This window comes from Pieris rapae, chromosome 8 (genome assembly GCF_905147795.1).
Source record: "Pieris rapae chromosome 8, ilPieRapa1.1, whole genome shotgun sequence".
Classification (NCBI taxonomy): Eukaryota; Metazoa; Arthropoda; class Insecta; order Lepidoptera; family Pieridae; genus Pieris; species Pieris rapae.
Genome location: NC_059516.1, coordinates 1578885 through 1602857, shown reverse-complemented (window position 1 = coordinate 1602857; position 23973 = coordinate 1578885). Strand labels below are relative to the sequence as shown.

At 32.6% G+C, this 23973-nt stretch overlaps 1 protein-coding gene across 1 annotated transcript in view; it reads left to right on the top strand.

The window, feature by feature from the left end:
• Positions 1-20578, top strand: part of LOC110996637 (23 kDa integral membrane protein) — a 29555-nt gene extending 8977 nt beyond the window's left edge. Inside the window, exons 4-5 of the mRNA XM_022264412.2 lie at positions 1787-2005; positions 20124-20578. Coding sequence (XP_022120104.1) covers positions 1787-2005; positions 20124-20288 — 384 coding nt within the window. The 3' untranslated portion in view covers positions 20289-20578. The remainder of the gene's footprint in view (positions 1-1786; positions 2006-20123) is intronic.
• The last annotated feature ends 3395 nt before the right edge of the window (positions 20579-23973 follow it).

Sequence of the window (23973 nt, the reverse complement as noted above, 5' to 3'; positions counted from 1 at the left end):
AGAGACTGCCCAGCATGGGACGTGGAAAGGGGACCGTTGCTGGATGCACTCCAGGGCGAGGACGCAACACTTCCAAATGTATTGAAGGTTTTAGTGAGCGCGAGAAATGACGGCCCGTGGAAAATATTTTATAATTTCTGCGAGGCGGTCATGAAAATAAAAGAAGAGGCGGAAAGGACCAGGGAGCTTTGTCCCGATGCCCATCCGCGACGGCGAAGAAAACCGCAGGCCCGTCGCATAAACGCGCGACGCGCTCACCAAATTCTCGCCGCCTAAAAAGTGCCTAAGCGGGGAGCAGGGGTCCATGCGTCTAAAAGAAGGGATGATGACCCATCCCTGCAAGTACTGGACCCGATCTCCCCTAGCTATTTGTAAATGCGTATGGCCCGGTCTGTGAAAGATGCTTGCTGTGTCAAGCATCCTCACAAACCAACAATGGGCGGGAAGAGGCGGACGCAACCGCCGCATCGCGTGTTGGGAAGCGGATAAGGCTCTGCTGTTACCGCATCCCGCATAAGGCGATTGTTGGTGGCACCTTGGGGTTTTAGTGGGTATGCACAATGGCGAGTCCCACATAATCCTTCTGCACCAAGCAGTCGCGCCGCGGAAGGGTATGCGCAAAGCATTTCCCCAAGTAAAAAAAAAAAAAAAACCTAGTTACTATGAACCGAGGAGATGGTTTTCATATAAAAAATTTAGAAGGATTTATTGGTTAGGGGGGATAACGTAAGCTGATTTACTGCAATTTACCCCCACCCCTCCTCTTGTTAGTAAAAGTAAGCAAAGCTCTCAAAAATACGTAATAATTTTTTGTAGGTATCCTTGAAAATGCATTTCGTTCTAGTTCAAGCACAATATGTGGGAAGTATGTGTAAAAAAAGTAACTAATTACTGTTGCCTTAATCACCAAATAAGAAAATCAAAGAATCTCAATCTCCCCCATATAATGCTTACGTACACATCTACACATCTTGTAGGGGTTATTTCTATCCAATTGAAGTTTATGTGCTCCTATTTACATATGGTCTAAAAGTCCCATGCGTAGAGTAGATATAAAAAAATATGCAAAGAGAATACAAAATTGACTAACTATTTAGTCCAATTTTGGTATAGTTTGGCACTATTGTGCCTGATATTCTACTCTTATCTAATAAGCAACTAAAAAGTGGCCACTCATATCCCATTAGAAAGTTACATGAAAACACATGCACGCCGGTGTTTTATGCCTTCGTTGTTGACATCTCCAGGCACTGCACAATTTAGTTCGTTGTTTCTTTTAAAAACAGCAAAGGCGTAGACAGTATAATTAGGCATCTCTTGAATAGGTGTGCCTTCTAATAGGCCACATCTCACTTAATACTTTAGTACCTGGATGGCCGAGCTTTGCTCGGTATTTTTATTTTTTTATAAATTGTGTTTTTTGAAAATTATATTTAAGTACGACTTACATACTAATAAAATGATGAAATATGAACAATATAGAATATATATGCTGGAATAGCTTTAGTGTTGTTGTGTCGTTAAAGCAGTTTAAAAAAATAGTATTTTTAGATGTCAGGAAGATTCATTTTTCAGTTTAAATTGGGACTACTCAAACACCACCTTTTTGTTATTTTCTATCATTTATTCCTGGCTAGATCGACTTATCGCCCCCGAAACCCCCCGTATACTTAATTTCATGAAAATCGTTGGAACCGATCCCGAGATTCCAATTATGTCGCTCAAACGTCCAAAGTCTATCCATGTCTGTATAATTTTTTACATGTTTAATCTATGTTGATTCTAGTTCGAATGCTGTGGCGTCAGCGGTCCCGCAGACTACAGTTCTACGGGGCACGTGCCGTTCTCCTGCTGCGGCCAGGGTCCCCTGGACTCAATACAGAAGCCATACACTGCGGATTGTACCACGGTGTACCAGCGCGGCTGCGGCAACTTGCTTCACGTGTATGCAAAGGAGCAACTGCTTTTTGTCGCCATGGTTGCGCTTATTGCGTCTGTTATTCAGGTTAGTTTTGTTCTGAAATCATGTATAGGTATTTATAAACCTTTATTCATTTCACGTTCAACTAGCGATACTCATAGGGTAGCTTACTGGTATATCTGAAGTTATCTTTACGTCCCCGGCATTATCTTGTTCAAAAGTTGCTGAAACGTCCAGAGTTGCGATGGCTGCCACTCCAGAAGCCCGACTGACTAATAATATCGTTACTTTAGTTAAGTTTATTTTAGGTTTCATTGAGGTAATTATATTAATATGATACAATACAGAAATGTTTTATTGCTTACCATTGCGAAAGAAGAATGGCAGTTTTACAAATTAGGCCTCTTCGGTCTAGCGCCAATATTGCGATACTGCACTTTCTCATATACAACATTTTTTGATGAGGTGACAAATGTCTTCGATCAAGATCAAAGCCCGGTTATGCACCTCCTCGTTCACCTCAAGATCGGAATTTCTGGAACTGGCACGAATTCGATGTAAAATAATGCGTAGATTTGTCAACAGATGCTGTTTGCATTCGTAAAATTAATTGATTTATTCATTGTTATTCGATAACTATTAACTTATCCGATATTTTATTACTATGCTATTTGGAGCTGTGAACAAACCACCAAAAATATGCCAAGATATCGGACCAAGAAGATGGAGTATAAGTAGTGTAACTATTACGACTTTGTTTTATATATTTAGATTATTAGCTTTTATTGAACACTAGGAGTGTTCAATTAGTGTAGGAGTGTTCAGTAATTGGATTTGTCACAAAAGTATAATTCATGTACATATATGAAAAATGATTTTGTCATAGTTTGAGCTAATGTTACATTATTTTATTGGTTCGATTGCGTAAACCATGAGATAATTCTGCTGAAACTGAAACATTACCGGATTAAGAATACAGCTCTTGATTTACTAAGATCTTACTTGAAGGACAATGGTCGGAAATCACAATGGGCGTTCCTCAAGGTTCAATATTGGGTCTATTCCTCTTTTAACTATACATAAATGATTTACCCCAATTAATTCAGAATCAACCGAATATACTGTTATTTGCATATGACCAATCATTGATTTTTAAAGTAGATCGACGATCACATGATCGTGACGACGTGAATAACTCTATTATTCTTCCATAATTGGTTAATGGTAAACAATTTGACACTTGATAAAAAAACGAATAAAAAACTAAATGTATTAGATTTACTTTACCAATGTTAAAGGTAGGGAATGTGATATCATGTTGAATGGTAGAAAACTGGAATTTACTAATCAAACGGTTTTCCTAGGCATCACGCTAGACGAGAAGTTACGATAGGGGCTCTTACGGGGCGGAAAAGCGGGAAGTATGTTTTTTTCATAATGTCAGAAATAATGCTTAGGTATTTTATTAAATAGTAGTTTTTGTTATCGTCAAATAACAATGTAATCTTTCCAACATATGTAATCCTTTATTAAGCATGACCAAGTGCAGCTTGTTCTTATTAGATATAAATGCAAATATATTTTTAGATAAAACCCATTACAACTTTTATTATATTATAAAATAAAAATAATAATTATACTACTAAAATTGATACAATCTAAAGCCATGTTTATGTTAAAGTAGAAACATACTCGTAGATCACAAAAAGACAGAAATTATATAAATATGTACCTAGTATTGCACCTTGCAGGAACATTGTTATGTACTTGAGGTCACGATACTGGGGTGCTACTGTAATTATATCTGTATTGTTTGGTAATTAAATGCATTTTGCAATGATTGTCTATGCAATCACGGTGCCTCCCCGGCTGTTTCAGTTCATAGCGTGTGATGAACAAAGAAAACAATTAAATAATATTCAGAATATGAGTGAGTCATAAAATACTTAATTCATACTATTATTAGTGTCATCGCATGTTTATGATCACAGTTTTAATTGCCCTATCGATTCACGTCAGGCTGTTGTTGTTGTCTATACTGATATTAAAATTTATTTGTAGAATTTAATATTTTTTTAAAGGTTGTTATTTGTATTGGGAATACACGACACTCCTTTTTACCGTATCTTTTATGATTTGTGGTGCCACCAGCAGCCATCTCTTCTACCTATCGTTATATAAGTAAAGGCATAATCTCTGGTGGCTCCTGTCTCATCTTGTTCTATGTTTGTGCTTAAAGTATCATTCATCCCTTCTAGGAGGGCTCCTGACCTGTCAGACTGAGTACTTTTCGCAGTTATATAAAGTTTGTTCAGTTTCTGTATAAGGACAATCTAAATCAGTCATTTTAATTATAAACATGAACACCCATATTTATAATTATTGTTATTATTTCTTTAACTGCGACGCGTACGATTAAGATTGAAAATTTTCTCAATTTAGGAGTTGAAGACCTACCTATCCTAATCTCTTAATTGGTATTAATATAGGTAAAGGATACAAATACTAATAATAAACCTTCTTATTTCGTGTTTTTCAATAGTCGGTAGTTGGTACATTACAGAAACTAATTTTTTTTTTGGTTTTATTAGTCCGTTAGCTTAGATTATGTTAGTAATATCTATAAATTATAAATATTATTTTTATGAATTAATAGGAACCCCGGTTTGGGTAAAGCGCTCCTTCAAAGATGCCCATTTTTGTAGGTCCTGTGCTTGTGCTGTGCTTCTGCCATTATAATAATATAATTGATGTGTATGTACGTAAATTTTTTGTACCTATTTATGTACATATAGTTAACTGAAAATGCTTGCTCGTTGGTTATGAGTACTTCAATCTTGTCCCTTCTCTTGTAACTCCAGGATTCGGTATAACGAGAGTAGTAGGGATTCACGGGTTCTGCCTCACTCGCTGCCTCAGTCAACCTAACCCCCCGTGCCGGGGACTGCCTCACTCGCTGCCTCAGTCAACCTAACCCCCCGTGTGTTTCTGGCTCAGCGGCAGTCCCCGCCTAAAAAAAAAAAAAAAAAAAAAAAAGTTTGGTCTCTTTCCCCACTAAACAGACCGTGCTGAGTCGATAGCACTCACTCCCGAAGCGATATTTCTCTCTGTTTCGAAGTTAGGTTTTGCTATACGTTGCAAATTAATCGATTTACTAATCACCTCATAATAAGAATGTAACGTCTCGTCCAAATCCTCATTTACTAATCACCGAGTCAGTTTCGTATCCATAATTAGCAAATTACCATGCGCATTTACCTGCAAATGCACCAGGACAGATGGGAAAAGGATTTACTGAACATTAAAAATATGATTTCCGTGTTTTATGTGTTTATTTGCATTATGTTACAATACAACTTTACTAGTGCCATGTCATTTCTTGGCGAGTCATACGAAAAATTTCTGAGGTAATCTTCCAAGCTGAAACCCCAGAACTTGTAGTACAAATATACTACACAATACTCCCCACAAAAGGCAGAATAGATGTCCTGAACGCTAGCTGTATTATAGCTCCATACCCGACAATTTCTTCTTAAAAAATCCGCTATTACTCTAATAGGCTTACGTCCAAATGAATCAAAATATTCTCCAACTTTTTCGTGGTTGATATGAATAGCTACCCAATGAGATCCTGGTTGTGAGTCAGGGTCGAGATTGCATATAATAAATGTGGGTAAGTGTACGTGCATTGGTAGGCGATTCGAGGGGTACACGCTATACTGGATGCTGGGATGTATTTTATGGAGACTCATTTGCAGGTTTAATGTATTCATTTTTACTCCAACGCGTTTGACCTTCTACTCTTTGTATTTAACAAAAACGGAAAGGACCCTTGAGAATCACGTTGTGCTTACTTAGCAATTTAATACTGTCTTCGAAAACTATCGGAAGTTTATCAGAGCGAATTCGCAAAAGCGACATTAAATCCATAACTGTTAAGATACTTGTATATTTAGAAATAAATAGATCTGCTTACGTTCAATATTTATTCATGATTTGACAAACTTACAATATTTAAAAATTACACAAACACGGATAAAATCATTACATTACTTATTGTACATACGTTATATGACTGTTGCATTATTAACAAGTTTGGTATAAAAAAATAAAAACATTTTGATTACAATATACTATGATAAGAAATAACAATTATTTTAGTATTCAGAGAAACTTATTTTATATCAAAACATGACTTAAAATGAGTAGACATACTTTTATGATTGCATTAATTATGATAGATTCACATAATACTTTCTCTTTTCATAAAATACAAAAGTAGAAAAGTTGCAACGGAATGTAACAAAAATGAGATTCTGTAGTTGAAATATTATTATATTATCCCATACATTTTCAGATAATGAATCAGTCATACATAATAAAAACTTACAAAATGTGATGTATCCTAACTTTAGTGACAAAAAATAGCATTTTTTCTTTTAAACATTATGTTTGGCGGTTAAATAGAAGCAACATTTACTAATAAAATTTATTAAAATAGACAGAAATTATAATAACATAGGGCAGGAGAAAGTAAATTAGATATTTAATTATATACTATAAATTCTTGTTAAACAGTAAAAATATTAACAGGTTTAATGAAGATCTAAAACAATAACAATACTTGTCTTTTTAGTAATAAAAAATCAAAATTGTTATACAATTATAAGAAGAAACTAAAAAAAATTAAATACTATTACCTATTTTAACACCAACAATAAGATTTAAAATTTACATGTTGTCATTAATAAATATTTATCCTAACTATAATTTTTTCAGAACTTTACAATTACTTTTTTTACAATTTAAAGCTAGTCATTTGTCAGGTTATAATTTTTATGATACATTGAATTCCTAATTACCCTAAGACCATAACTTTGATTACACTACTTATTTATTAATATTATGATACATTTATATATGATACAATTATAAATCTTAAATAATCCATAATACTAGTATTGGAATCTGTAATTAATTATTAACCATAAATATATTTATGTTGTGTTGTATAGATCTCTCAAAATCCTATAAGTAATTAAAATGTCATAGAACATAGACAAATCGAAAAGTGTATGTAGGTAAAACTCATGTGCGTATTCTAAAATATTTTATCTGAATTTTTTGGAGTTTAAATTATGTAGGTACTGATTTCGAATAAGCCTCTTAGACCTTTAATGTGAATAGTAGAAAAATAATAGCAATAGGTGAACAAACAGTCTACTAGTAATAAATAAGACGCAAATGTTGACGATTTGTTAACACAAAAATAATCACATAATCTGGAGTTCCTCTTAGAGTGGAATAATATAGTTTTATACACTTAATTAGTTCTTATAGTGTTTTAATGCCATCCACCAAATTAAAACTTACACAAACTACAAGGTACATACGCGAATGTAAATACAGATATTAGTTTTATAAACTGTTCTATTAAACTGGCGTTATTACATGAGTTACGTTTAATTTTGACAAAACTTTTGCTGGAAGTATGTACGAAATTTGTTTAAGTAATTTACTTTTTGAGGGATTCGTTATTTACTGATAAAATTTCTTCCAAATATTTATAAGAAATCTTTGTATTGTAGGTAGTAAAAAAACTTAATGTTTTGAAGCATATAAAAATAATACTAATTCTTTTGTGAAATCCTTCAGTGTATATATTTCAAATTATTTTAACTTTATTGAAAGGTGTATGTATTATATGTATAACAATCTAAAAATAATCAAAGAAATACAAACAATTATTTCATTTAGGTTTGAAGTGCCACAAGTATTAATCATCATTTTTTAAATATATAGCAAACGAGCCTGCGGAACGTCCAGTAAGGGACGACTCGATTTATTTTTATATGTTATAGTAAAATTAAAAAAAGACAAATACCTTCCACAAAAACTGCATAATATACTTTAAAATCTTGTAATTGTCTAGAGGTAGCTTTTCGAGAATCAATATTTTCACCTTTCTTGCCTTCCTAGGTATTACCCAGGCTGAAAATATAAATTAAATACATTCCTTTAATTATGACCAACTTCATTAAAATTAGATTAACAATTCTACTCCTGTTTTGTACATATATTTTCTGTTAAGGAAAACTAATATTTTTATGCCAAGACAGAAATAGTTGTTACCTAGAACTTTAGGACGAAACACGAGAGTAGTTTATTATTTTATATGAGTAAATATATTTTAGGGATTAACCTTAGCTTTATAGTATATACAAGTAAATACACAAATATACTAAACATGTATTTAGTAAAATCTGTAGCACATTTTAATCACATATTATTGAATTTTCCATCTATGAGTTTTATTCACTAATTGATTTAAATAAACTCGGTTATCATGTTATAAAAATGTAACAGATTTTAATGTATTGAAAACTACAAATAAATTTACTTAAAATATGCATAGATAACCCGCAAATTCTTATACCCACTAAGTACAGTTATGATAGTATGTTCATAATACAAAAAACAAATTTTATTATTTCAGAAATAAATAACATAAAAAACCAATATTTATATTTACTAACCTTCATATTTGCTAACTACGTCATAAAAAAATTTGGTTTTTTATGTTATTTATTTCTGAAATAATAAAATTTGTTTTTTGTATTATGAACATACTATCATAACTGTACTTAGTGGGTATAAGAATTTGCGGGTTATCTATGCATATTTTAAGTAAATTTATTTGTAGTTTTCAATACATTAAAATCTGTTACATTTTTATAACATGATAACCGAGTTTATTTAAATCAATTAGTGAATAAAACTCATAGATGGAAAATTCAATAATATGTGATTAAAATGTGCTACAGATTTTACTAAATACATGTTTAGTATATTTGTGTATTTACTTGTATATACTATAAAGCTAAGGTTAATCCCTAAAATATATTTACTCATATAAAATAATAAACTACTCTCGTGTTTCGTCCTAAAGTTCTAGGTAACAACTATTTCTGTCTTGGCATAAAAATATTAGTTTTCCTTAACAGAAAATATATGTACAAAACAGGAGTAGAATTGTTAATCTAATTTTAATGAAGTTGGTCATAATTAAAGGAATGTATTTAATTTATATTTTCAGCCTGGGTAATACCTAGGAAGGCAAGAAAGGTGAAAATATTGATTCTCGAAAAGCTACCTCTAGACAATTACAAGATTTTAAAGTATATTATGCAGTTTTTGTGGAAGGTATTTGTCTTTTTTTAATTTTACTATAACATATAAAAATAAATCGAGTCGTCCCTTACTGGACGTTCCGCAGGCTCGTTTGCTATATATTTAAAAAATGATGATTAATACTTGTGGCACTTCAAACCTAAATGAAATAATTGTTTGTATTTCTTTGATTATTTTTAGATTGTTATACATATAATACATACACCTTTCAATAAAGTTAAAATAATTTGAAATATATACACTGAAGGATTTCACAAAAGAATTAGTATTATTTTTATATGCTTCAAAACATTAAGTTTTTTTACTACCTACAATACAAAGATTTCTTATAAATATTTGGAAGAAATTTTATCAGTAAATAACGAATCCCTCAAAAAGTAAATTACTTAAACAAATTTCGTACATACTTCCAGCAAAAGTTTTGTCAAAATTAAACGTAACTCATGTAATAACGCCAGTTTAATAGAACAGTTTATAAAACTAATATCTGTATTTACATTCGCGTATGTACCTTGTAGTTTGTGTAAGTTTTAATTTGGTGGATGGCATTAAAACACTATAAGAACTAATTAAGTGTATAAAACTATATTATTCCACTCTAAGAGGAACTCCAGATTATGTGATTATTTTTGTGTTAACAAATCGTCAACATTTGCGTCTTATTTATTACTAGTTGTTTGTTCACCTATTGCTATTATTTTTCTACTATTCACATTAAAGGTCTAAGAGGCTTATTCGAAATCAGTACCTACATAATTTAAACTCCAAAAAATTCAGATAAAATATTTTAGAATACGCACATGAGTTTTACCTACATACACTTTTCGATTTGTCTATGTTCTATGACATTTTAATTACTTATAGGATTTTGAGAGATCTATACAACACAACATAAATATATTTATGGTTAATAATTAATTACAGATTCCAATACTAGTATTATGGATTATTTAAGATTTATAATTGTATCATATATAAATGTATCATAATATTAATAAATAAGTAGTGTAATCAAAGTTATGGTCTTAGGGTAATTAGGAATTCAATGTATCATAAAAATTATAACCTGACAAATGACTAGCTTTAAATTGTAAAAAAAGTAATTGTAAAGTTCTGAAAAAATTATAGTTAGGATAAATATTTATTAATGACAACATGTAAATTTTAAATCTTATTGTTGGTGTTAAAATAGGTAATAGTATTTAATTTTTTTTAGTTTCTTCTTATAATTGTATAACAATTTTGATTTTTTATTACTAAAAAGACAAGTATTGTTATTGTTTTAGATCTTCATTAAACCTGTTAATATTTTTACTGTTTAACAAGAATTTATAGTATATAATTAAATATCTAATTTACTTTCTCCTGCCCTATGTTATTATAATTTCTGTCTATTTTAATAAATTTTATTAGTAAATGTTGCTTCTATTTAACCGCCAAACATAATGTTTAAAAGAAAAAATGCTATTTTTTGTCACTAAAGTTAGGATACATCACATTTTGTAAGTTTTTATTATGTATGACTGATTCATTATCTGAAAATGTATGGGATAATATAATAATATTTCAACTACAGAATCTCATTTTTGTTACATTCCGTTGCAACTTTTCTACTTTTGTATTTTATGAAAAGAGAAAGTATTATGTGAATCTATCATAATTAATGCAATCATAAAAGTATGTCTACTCATTTTAAGTCATGTTTTGATATAAAATAAGTTTCTCTGAATACTAAAATAATTGTTATTTCTTATCATAGTATATTGTAATCAAAATGTTTTTATTTTTTTATACCAAACTTGTTAATAATGCAACAGTCATATAACGTATGTACAATAAGTAATGTAATGATTTTATCCGTGTTTGTGTAATTTTTAAATATTGTAAGTTTGTCAAATCATGAATAAATATTGAACGTAAGCAGATCTATTTATTTCTAAATATACAAGTATCTTAACAGTTATGGATTTAATGTCGCTTTTGCGAATTCGCTCTGATAAACTTCCGATAGTTTTCGAAGACAGTATTAAATTGCTAAGTAAGCACAACGTGATTCTCAAGGGTCCTTTCCGTTTTTGTTAAATACAAAGAGTAGAAGGTCAAACGCGTTGGAGTAAAAATGAATACATTAAACCTGCAAATGAGTCTCCATAAAATACATCCCAGCATCCAGTATAGCGTGTACCCCTCGAATCGCCTACCAATGCACGTACACTTACCCACATTTATTATATGCAATCTCGACCCTGACTCACAACCAGGATCTCATTGGGTAGCTATTCATATCAACCACGAAAAAGTTGGAGAATATTTTGATTCATTTGGACGTAAGCCTATTAGAGTAATAGCGGATTTTTTAAGAAGAAATTGTCGGGTATGGAGCTATAATACAGCTAGCGTTCAGGACATCTATTCTGCCTTTTGTGGGGAGTATTGTGTAGTATATTTGTACTACAAGTTCTGGGGTTTCAGCTTGGAAGATTACCTCAGAAATTTTTCGTATGACTCGCCAAGAAATGACATGGCACTAGTAAAGTTGTATTGTAACATAATGCAAATAAACACATAAAACACGGAAATCATATTTTTAATGTTCAGTAAATCCTTTTCCCATCTGTCCTGGTGCATTTGCAGGTAAATGCGCATGGTAATTTGCTAATTATGGATACGAAACTGACTCGGTGATTAGTAAATGAGGATTTGGACGAGACGTTACATTCTTATTATGAGGTGATTAGTAAATCGATTAATTTGCAACGTATAGCAAAACCTAACTTCGAAACAGAGAGAAATATCGCTTCGGGAGTGAGTGCTATCGACTCAGCACGGTCTGTTTAGTGGGGAAAGAGACCAAACTTTTTTTTTTTTTTTTTTTTTTTTAGGCGGGGACTGCCGCTGAGCCAGAAACACACGGGGGGTTAGGTTGACTGAGGCAGCGAGTGAGGCAGTCCCCGGCACGGGGGGTTAGGTTGACTGAGGCAGCGAGTGAGGCAGAACCCGTGAATCCCTACTACTAACGAGGCCTACCCAACCCGACTTCACTATCCATGGTTGCCTTGTATATCCTTGTTAACCGTTTCTCATTCATCCACCTAAGCATTCCCTTTCGTATCCTTGTCATTGCGTCCTTGTTTTACTTTACTAAACTTTAAAATAGTAACCAAGTGTGAAGTGCCAACGTCCGCTCAATCATTGACCTCCATTGTTTTAAAAATAAATATTTACAAATTATCATGAGAAAGATTTTTAGCGCATCCGTTATTTATACGAACTATTAAGATAAGGAGGTATTGTTGTTTGTGATGAATATTTCTTTTAATATTATGTCTTATCAGTTATCACCTTACGAGAAAGATCAGGATTTCAGTGAGACAATAATAGTTTCCGCTTGTTTGGAGCACAGGGTTGGTGGCCATAGCCAGCATTCCAGGACTACGTGGGTGACTGATTCCTCTGCGCTGAAACCGCTTCTGCACATGTGGCATGGTCGCACCTAGGACAAAAAGATGTTTATTAAGGAGACAATGGCCCGTAATTGTCCCTATTATAGTTTTGAGATTGGTTCTATTTAAGCTTAGAAGTCGCTGTGTCAGTTGCAAGTTCCCTGCTAGCAGAGCGAACAGGGAGGGTTATTGGGCGATAGTTGAATCGATAAAAGTGAGCGCCTTTTTTAGGGTTGTATTGAAGTGGTATTCCAGCACTTCGGGAGTACAGGTACCGAAAATGGGCGCGTTAGGACTGAAACTAACTCAGGAGCGCAAGTACGTAAACCAATTGGGGATGCCATCAGGCCAATTTAAGTACAGAATGTTTAGATTTCTTTTGGTTTCCTTTCACTTTATTTACTTAACATACGTCTTGCCATACAAATTATCAATAAAGTCCCATCGGCCAATTTTTCACACTTTGAATTCATTCTATGACGAAGATTTATATAGAACATGATTTTTAGCGCAGGTTAAGTAATCCATTTCAGAAAAAAATTACATTAATTTAATGTTCTGTCAAAAGCTTGTGATACATGTCTCTGAATCTCAATCTTTCTAACGTCTGATTTGTTTCTAATACTAGTTACGAACTTGTAGTCGAAGAATGAAATCTTGACGGCCTTGAAAATTAAACGTCAAATTAAGCAAACGCCTAATTCCAACCACACTACGTAACCTTGGAATACGTTAGGCATAAAATTCGCGGTAATTTTCGCGGTGTGTTAACAACTAAAATTCTTAAGATTCTACTTCGGTGTTGCAAGGAAATAATTGATTTTTATACAATGTAAAATTGAGCATAAAAACATTTTAACAGTTACTTATAGTTTATTTTTATATTTATTTGTATGGAAGATTGTTTTTGTTTTATGCTCTTTCGGTGACAAGAAAAATCACGTTCAACCTTGTGTAACATTTTATACAAATATTTTACCCTGATATATTCTGTGGTTAGTATGACGAAATAAACTCTATATTATTCTTGGAATTTACTTCAGATATGTCTAACTATTCATGATGTGTACGTATTTCCCAATATGACGTGAGTCGTAAGGAAAGGCTAAAACAATGACATAATATTCACAGTGGGTTGTGACCTCACTCTACCATACATGCAATGGCCTCAACCATCTTGCGGTCTTGCGATAATTATTGTCTCAAGGTCTATACCTACTTTAAGACACTTTTTCCTCATTTTAAATAAAATTTCTTATACTGATTTAGAGCGAGATATTGCCGAACCAACTCCACATAGAGTCCTTCAAGGAAGAAGCGTAGGCACCAATTTTTGAAAATCCGGCAACGGACTTGCGAGCTCTGGTAATTGGTTATGTCAGTGTCTATGGCTTCTGCCCGTTACTCTTACAGCGATAGGGACCTCGATCGCACGGTACAAAACGCAACACTCTATTCGTGTTTGCAATCGTTATAAGTTATCGTATTAATGGCAAGAATGTGGCGTCGTAGTCTTTGGGAGTACTTTTATTATTTTAATTCTGCTGTTATTGTTATTAATAGGCTAGCTATTTAAGATTTTTTTTATATAACAGGAGTCTCTCCTGATGTTAAGAGATACCGCGCCCATGGACATTCACACTGCGAGAAGGCGCGCATGTGCATTACCGGCCTTATAGGAAATGGCATGCTCTTATATTAGCTAATAAATAGTTATAGTCTAAATTAAATATATCGTTACTAGTCTAGTGCAAACATTTTTGTGAAATCAAATCAAAATCATTTATTTAATAAGTAACACAAACTTATGAACGTCATAAAGAAATACATATTAGATGATTCTAATTTTACAATTACTGCCAGTTCCCGAATCAAGGGCGTAGAACGGAAGAGAACTGGCAATAAACTCTTCGCCACTCTTTTAATCGCCAAGTTTTTTGTTTTAAACATTATTTGTAAGGAGTTGCAACCATTACACCATGTCAACAGCAGTGTCCACGTTTTTTCAAAATTATATTTTAATTCCTTCACCATTAGTAGTGAATTTGGCTTCGAATTAATTCATAAACAAGTTTTGCAAAAAAAGGCAATACTTATGATTAAGAAACTTTTGAGCGTCATAGCATGAGTAAGCAAGAAAAGACATACTATAATAATATATTATATAAGTCTTTATAATGGGGCATAGGAAACTCCCGTCTCTCTTGTTTTGTGATTTGTCATTCTTCTCTGTGGACGGGAAACAATTATTTACTGGTTCGCATATGGTTTTTCTTAAATAACATTCAATTAATTCAAAAGCAAATTAAAAGTAAAAAATTATAATATTGATGATGTAAGATTTAATACAAATTAAGGCGCATGTAAATCTTACAAAGCAATACATTAACGTTACGTACATTGCTTAATTAATGTAGTATTTAATAATTATATATAAATTTTATAGTTGTAAATAATGTTTCCAACATATAATTATACTTAATATAAACCCATTAGTTTTGAAGTTAAAATATGAATAGCTAAAATTATTTACATCAAATATCATCAATACACAATATTAAAATAAGATACTATACACGAATGCAATTATTAATATTGGTAATATAAAATTAAAAAGTATGTGCGTGTACTTATGAACACGTAGAAGTTATACTTCTTTGGTGTTACAAGATAAAAATCTTTTCAAATATGTTATTCTACGTTTGTAGTAAAACGACACTATCAATAAAAAAACTAAAATGTTTACTATGTTTTACTTCAGGTGTGCGCGCGCATCGTACAAATTACTCTCATCATTTTTCCCTATATACTAATGCGCCAAAAGAAGTACAACTTCAATAAAAAAAAACGTTTATTTTGGAACATAAAATCATCATGGTATCACTTATTCCACGTCATTAAATTCGAGCCTGTTGGCATCCCTACTCATCGGCAAAGAAGACAGAGGGTGTTGGCCGAGAGAAAAAGCCGGCGTAAAAAAACTCTCGGTATAATATAATACTAGCCTTTACTACATTAACATAACAGATTACAGGAAGTCTCTGACATTTAGTTTAAATACTTATTACTGGAGGTCCGACGGAGTGAGGGTATCCTCCAAATTCTTTCACTTGCTCGCATTTTCGCCACAATTTTCCAATCCTTACCCGCGATCCCTTTTATTCCATATTCTTGTACTGGTGGCGCCCGCGGTAGTAGCGAAATACAGAATCATTCTTCTTTTGATGTGGAAAGAAGAATGATTTTAATACATTTTAGTAATACGAAATTTTAATAGTATTCCTATTTTAAAATTTCTTAAATTTCGTAAACAATAGAAGTTGTCTATGACAACGTGTATTTAAAAGTGCGGTTTTAGGAATTGCGTCGGCCATTTTAGAATGATATTTTAGAGGATTTTAAATAACTCGCCCCACAGTAGCTTTCAAATAAAATCTGACTATACGCGATATTCATCGAGGGAGTTTGCTGATTTTTCAAAGCCCTGTACAAATTATTTGAAGACGTCTATTAAGTATGAAGGTGTACAATTCTTTAACAAATTACCATCAAAATTCGTAATAGGTATTAGCGCGTATAACCAATTCAAAAGGGCATTAAAGATAATATGAGCCTCGTAAACTAAATAAGAACGGCTGATGGAGACATGTATCTCGTTCGTATGTATTAAGTTTCTCATGTAAATAAAAATACATTTTTGTAATGAAAAATATATAGTTTATTAAACATAAGTTTGGATATATTCCGATGCAACTTCAGAGAAATCCCAATTGTGTCGATAAGTTTTGGTCAAATGACCTTGCTTTAAATTTAAACATACGCAATGATCTCATCCGATATGAACTTCAAGAGCTACTTCGAGTCACACCATATTAAAATTAATTTCGTTTATTTAAGGGACTTCCCATTTGATTGATACATATTTATAATATCGCTATAGACAACAGCAACTCGCAGATAGCCAGCTATAAATATTACGCTCTTAGACTGTGAGTTTGGTAAAACGTTTGTGTAGCTTTAACACCTTGGCTAGCAACTCATTTTACAAAGTCAAGGTTACAAAATACGTTAAAATTAGAATCACGTGATCGCCTATAACAGGAGGAGGCTGTTATTAAAGTGTTTTGCGGCGAAATGTGCCTAAAACTTTTGGTTATTATTATTTTTATATGATCCTACAGTACGTGTATATGTCACTGAACTCCTATTCGGCTGGACCGATTAGCATCAATGTTATTGTATGCGTTTGGATGGTTTCGATTCACAAACCAGCCCGGTAGATGGCGCTGTAGCGCTACTTTGTTTATTATCCTAATCGCTTGAAATATCATACTGAACAGCGTGTCGGATCTGCTAGTATCTATATAAAAATGGTAGCGGCTCAAATGTGGACATAAACCGCCAGAGAAAGCCATGACAAAGGACGAGCTGTAGGTATAGAAATTAATAACAGTTTGTCGATAGATATTTAGTATAGATAGGGACTAAATACATACATAGTATATTACATTAGGCACATCATTTTTAACATGTAATCATAACGTTAAAGGCTTTTTATTTTATTATTTATTATATAATTATTGCATATATCTTCTGTATTTCACATACCATTAAAGGTCCTAGATGTATTAAAACAATAATCATATGATATGAGGATGTGCTTCAACGATCATTAGGTATTTGCTACATGCACCTGCGTGGGAGCAAATTAACCTCCGTGATTACACAAGCCATCTCTCTCACAAATGGTACATTAGGATGAGACGGCTAGATATCAGTTGTTTAAATTGGAGATCTCCACAGGGGAAACGAGGTCGAGCTGATACTACGAAGTGGTTATGTAATACGTATATAAAATATAAGTTTGCATATGGACATAGACCATAGACAGGTTTAATTTTTTTTTTAATAATAAAAGCTTACCGACGCGTTTGGTAAATTCAAACATAGAATTCTACAAGAGAATTTTCCTGGTGTGAACGAAAAAGTCTCAATATGTTTAACACACTAAACAACTTATGTATTTAATAATTTTTATTAATGATTTCCTTTTGTGAAGGTTTGAACCTTTTTGTAAACCTATAATCTATATATTAAGTACATAATAATATTATTTGTAATTTATAATTGATAATTGTTTTTTGTTATTTATAATTAATGTTAGCTGTAGGATTACGAAATATAATAAAACAATAATTACGGAGGTAAAACGCCAGCTAAAACAACTGCCAAGTTCCATATAAAATCACTTTTTAGATTTCCTCGGTAAGTTTCTCATTGTGTAAAGAGGAACTGGTTCCTTCTATTATAAAACTTGTAGTACTGGACCTCCATCCGGACCCCATAGCGTGAAATACATACGACAAAAATATTTCGTGAAAGTTTGAATGAAAATTTGATACTAACATCATTAGACGTGTTCCTGATTGGGTTGGAATCAGTACATGGATTGACGGAGAGGAAATCTTTTATAGTTTTGGTTTCAGAATAGGCATTCGCCGACAATTTGGAGCCTGGAATGAGCCTTGCTGTATGTTTTTTTATGTAATAGGAGGCAAACCTCACCTTGCCAGAAGGCTCACAAATGCGTTGCCAGGCTTTAAATAATTTGTACGCTCTTTCCTTAAAGGAGTCGAAGTCGAATTGGTTCGGAAATACTTTAGTGGGCAACTGGTTCCACATAAGCCAGTTGTGTAACGGCGGAGGTCGAGATAATACGGGTATTAATCAGACCACTCTCCTCTGAAAACTCTCCGTGTTGTTATGCGTTAGAAGATACAGAGTGACAGAACCATATTATTTATCAATCGAGATGTCATTGCATACCTTCCATACGAGAACATAATTAAATAACACATTCATACCCAGTTCTTTACCTCTTATTCTATTGTCTTTGATTTATAAATAAATATGATAACGTAACCTTTCCACAGATTATCAGTTCATCACGTAAACAAACCGATTACTGCAATGATTCATTTGAATAAAATCTCTTTGAATACCATTGTGTTAATAGTGTTACGCATTAGTTTATGTTTTTTAATTATTGTATAATGGTCATATGAAATTTTAATTAAGATTGCTTCCTTTATTATGTATATATGCTTAAATGAGTTAAGAATGATTATGTCAGCACTTTGATACATTGGTACGAGAACCATAAATAAAAATTTAATGTGACATGCACTTATAGGCAAACATAACAAAGAGATGCTAAAAATAAATTAAACAAAATAATTAAATCATAAAAACTAAACGAAATTCGATTTTAAACGTGATCGTGAAAGGGAATGCTTAGGATATATAATATATCTGGACCAAATCCAGGATGTAGGAACCGACGAGCACGCATGGAGAATGCCATGACGGTGGATGAAGCGAGAGTTATGTCAGCATAATAGCAATTGCAGGTAAATGATCCCTGTCTACCTCTTTGCGAAAGCGTGAAGAAATAAATAGATAGATAAATCATGTATTATACATTTAGTCAGCCATATTTGTTGTTCTTGGAATAGATAAAAAAAATTCTATAGTATCGGAGTATATAGACTCCGATTCTGTTTTTTTTAATGTAGTGAACCTTTTCTACAAAGTACAGAGATGTGTGACTCATAAGTCATAATTATTAGAACAATAGCCTCTTAGATTCATTACATTGTACTCAAGTTAAGAACAATCATCTTAATAGCGATTATTGTATACTAGCACATAGCAATCATTGTAAATTTATCGTTGTTTATAGTTTTAAACTATTTAGCTTCAACCGCATCAAGTTACTGTCGACATAAATCACCAATATATACAACTGTGTACTGTGTATTAGTGCTATATTGAAAAATAAAATAGGGTAGAAAAAAATGGAGGAGGCCGAATCTTAGAGTAGTAAAATTCTAAATACATTTTGCCTTTTTTTATTTATGCCAATAAGATGTGAATACATGCTTATTATTATCTTTATTGGTGCTGCATGAGGCATTTCTGGATCCTTGACATGTCTAAGCAGGCAGCCTTCTGTGACTCACTTGGTCGGTAGGCTCTAAGAGTGCGATTTAGAAATGAAACTTAGGCCTAAGTATAAACCCGTATCTAAAATACAGTACATTTTTTATGGACGAGACGTCAAGTTAAGAGTAAAAGTTCACTCATTCACAAGATTTAAAATAAAAATATTTTGTCGAATTTCACTTTGATTCCACCTCCATTTGGTTAAATGACCAATTTCTTGATGACACTGGAAGAAACTAGCGTTTAAGGTACAGGCTAGGCCTAGTTTAAACGCTAGTGCTCATAGATGTATATTATATATAAGGTTGACCACAATGAATGTTGTAATATATGTAATGTAGTATTTGTTTTTGGGTCAAATAAAGAAACTTTTTATTTTAATTTTTTTATTTTAATTCTGGTGTTAAAATCTAATACGATTCATGTTGGGTTCTGTAAACGTAGGAGCCATCGCGTGTTTATGGGAACAAACTTTGGTACACGTGTTTTGAGTAGAATAGCGTAGCAGTGCTTCAATTATTAATGTAACAGAATTGTTTGATCATAAAACGCTTTTGTTTCAGAGTACCGGAATTTTCTGCACGTTTTTCCTCGCTCATGCTATCAAGGAGAAACGCCGTGCGTCCATACGAACCTCTACTATAGCCCGAGAGTCTACTTTCGCTGCACCAGATGACTCCCTATTAGCATCTCCCACCGCGCCTGCACCGACCTTGCCAAAATATTAACGTGCATTCTATAATCTATGAATTGTTGAGAAAAATCGCTAAATGAGAGCGACGTGTATGGACCAAAAATCCCAAACGAGGCTGAAAATTAACCATATCTTTGTCCCAATGTCCCATGGATAAGTCTGAATTATTAAATATTGTCCTGTTTTAGTCAGACGCATTTTTCATGATTTCTACTTATAATTTTCTACTATCACATCTTTCGTCTTTTTCCTCGGGAATCCGTCAAGACTTTCAGACCTTCGAGCAAGTGTGGGAGTACCTACATCAAAATCTTTCAAAATTAAGTCTAGTTTCAGGAACACTACCGCAGTGTCCATGGGCGGCGGTATCACTTAATATCAGGTGAGCCACCTGCCCGTTTGCCCCTGTTTATAAAAAAAATTGCATAGATTTAACTTTACCATGTCACATTAGATGCGCAAAAGACTGTATTTTCCTATAAAACGAGCCAACGTTCTCCAATCCAGTTATGTGCTGAACTTTATTTCCAACGTTAGCCAAGTCGAAATATGCTAAATGTACTTTCAGACTAGTTCCTAATTAAAAACTTGGATATATAAAAGCTATACGTAAGTAGAATTCTCTAAAGCCAAATTTTTGTATTACCGTCCACGGTGAGCTATTTTGAATAATTTTAACGATCATTACGATACTTACCTACTTATATTTTTATATAGTATTTAAAATACGTTTACGTAAATAATTTTAAGTTAAATTAAGTTTTTATACTGTTTAGTATTATCTTTGTGGTTGTGTGCTGTGGTTTGATTTGTATGTTAAATATAATAACAATTATAAACTGGTATGTGCCTTATTAATAAATAGCCCGATTATTTATTATAACTGTTTAGGTTCTATCTGCATTCATTCGGTCGGACGACGATATTCTTATAGCACAAAATTCTACCTTGGTTAATACACTTTTAAATGCAAAAAGAATATTTTTTTGTTCAACATGGTATCGCGAATTTTATGTCGTTATTGTCTATAAAACTGTAGAACATCACTTTGCTCTATTGTCAATAGTTTTACGCGATTAGAACTATTCTTTCTTCTCTTCTTCTACGAAATCTTTCTCAAATTCAAATTCAAATTCAAAATTTATTTATTCATGTAGGTAACAATGTACACTTATGAACGTCAAAAAAAGAAATATTAAATGAATTTAATTTTACATTTACTGCCAGTTCTCAAATCAAGGGCGTAGAACGGAAGAGAAGAACTGGCAATAAACTCTCCGCCACTCTTTTTAATCGCCAAGTTTTTTTTTTACACAATGCTTGTAAGGAGCTGCAACCACTACACCATGTTCCATATGACATATTGAGTAATAAAGAATAAAAAATAAATAAATAAAAAATTAACAACAAAGATTTGTCCTCTATCAGCAGGAGGCATGGTGAAATAGGAGCACGCACTTACGTACTCGTGAGAACAACACGCAAAGACGTAGTATAAACAACTAATATCACCGCTCGGTATGTTTCACGCAATTTCATTCACAATCATACGCTTTTTAAAATTATTATGTATCCTATTTATTTGTTTGAAAATAAGTATTGTTTGATGTGTTAGGATAACACTTCTCTGGTGGTCATGGCTATGATCCTGTCGGAGGGTGTCCTATTTCTTTAGCTTTTAGTGAGGATTCTCGTCGTGAAACTAACTATGATATCCAAGCCCTTAGCCGAGATGTTGTATACATGTCACAAAAAAATATCCGCAAGTTTATAAAATTTCTAGGAATTTTATAAACTTGCGGATATTTTTCATTTCCTCAAATTTATCGCCGTAAATTGATAAACTAACGGTTAGATTAGGGACTTATTATAGGTTATTTCTTATTATTTTACGCGTAAGTTCGTTTAGTTTATCAATTTGCGAAAATAAAGGCGTAAAAAAATACAATTCATCTCTCGTTTAGAATCCTATGAAATTTCTAAAAAAATTGTAAAATTGCGGAATTTATTTTATCCCGGTGACATACATATATATATGCTATCGAAAATTCTTCGCTTCAGTACAGCGAAGGAAAACAACAGCATGTCTTGGCAACTGAAACAATGGCCAATAAAGAAATGGAATTTCTTAAATGAATTTGTGTAAAACATATTATGTTAACAAATTTATCAGTACATACATATAATATGGTGCGTACATATTTGACGTTAGGTCAGCTCAGCTACTGGTAGTCAAAAAATTACCAGTAATCTTGATTAGTCTTAAGCCTCGGTGCGAGTCAAATTTAGCAGGCACTAAATGAACATTAATTTTCTTAAAAGTGTTTATATATATTCATATCAATAATAATGAAATACAACAGGTAATACTTACCTCAACTTTCTACATCGAATCAAGTTATATGGTGTTGGTTACCGATCCAAGTTTAACTAGAAAGTGAATTGAAAGTTTGTAGTTTTAAAGAACCTATTTTGTTACGCTAATACTTGCTATGTTTAAAGATTTCGATAGTTATCTCTAAAATAATATTTATTCTGACACCATCTAAAATTAATTAAAATTCCTGTAATTTACCCATGAAAAAAAAATTACAACACGATTTTTTTATGGAATAGGAGGCAAACGGGCTGGAGGCCCATGGACACTCTCGATGCCAGGGGGCTCGCAAGCGCGTTGCCGGCCTTATAAGAATTTTTACGCTCTTTTATTGAATTAATTGTTACATAACTTTTCTCTGTTAAGGTGATTATCTATAATTCGTAGAGAAAGGTCGAATTGAGCAAGTAAAATACTATTGTCTATATATGGTTACGAACAATTTTTTGATTGTCTTTCATAGGTAAAAAAAGAAGAAAAAGCGACAAAAACCTTATTTTCTTTAAAAAGCATATTTTTTTTCGGAGTGGTTTTTTTTTGCTAAATGAGGGTGTTCGTCTACTAATGTAGCCACATCCGAATAAATTAAATTTTGCACATTAAATTTGACTGTTGAGACGGCGAATAATGTTTGTACAGAAAGTTGCGACTTCTCATTATTTCAATAATCATTCCCTAGTGAAAATATCCTTTCAACAGCAGCATTAGTGCCCGCACAACATCAGAATTTTCTATTAAGCTTTTGAATTTTCATGTGGGATATTATGTTCTACTCTAAAATTCCGAAAGATTTCTAACCATCTTTTCTTCTCATCAAATCAAAAATCATTTATTCACGTAGGTAACATAATGAACACTTATGAACGTCAAAAAAAGAAATATAAGTACATTAAATGCTTCTAATTTTACATTTACTGCCAGTTCTTAAATCATCGTTCCATTTCTTGAAGTTTTCTTCATTTAAATATAAAATTATACAAATTAGTATTTTCAGAGGGATACATTTCTTACTATATGGGTAAACCTTAGTTTATATTACATATTTGTTTAAATATTCTTACTTTTCTTTTATCTACATAAGACGTTGAAGAACACAGGCATTTGTTTTAATTATGCGGTAACAAACTCGGAGGAACCAGATAGATTATATTTTTGTCTCAGCAATTAAGAATAGTGCATTCCAAAGGATTCTTTGTCTAGATAAGAGACAAAAATAAGACAGAGATGTTCTTTTAACCATAAGTGTAAGCGAGATGTTAAATAGATTGAATGAGGGGTCACGATTCATGTCTCATGAGTGCGCGGGGCGAGGGGCGAGACCCCGGAGCCGTCGCCATCGCGA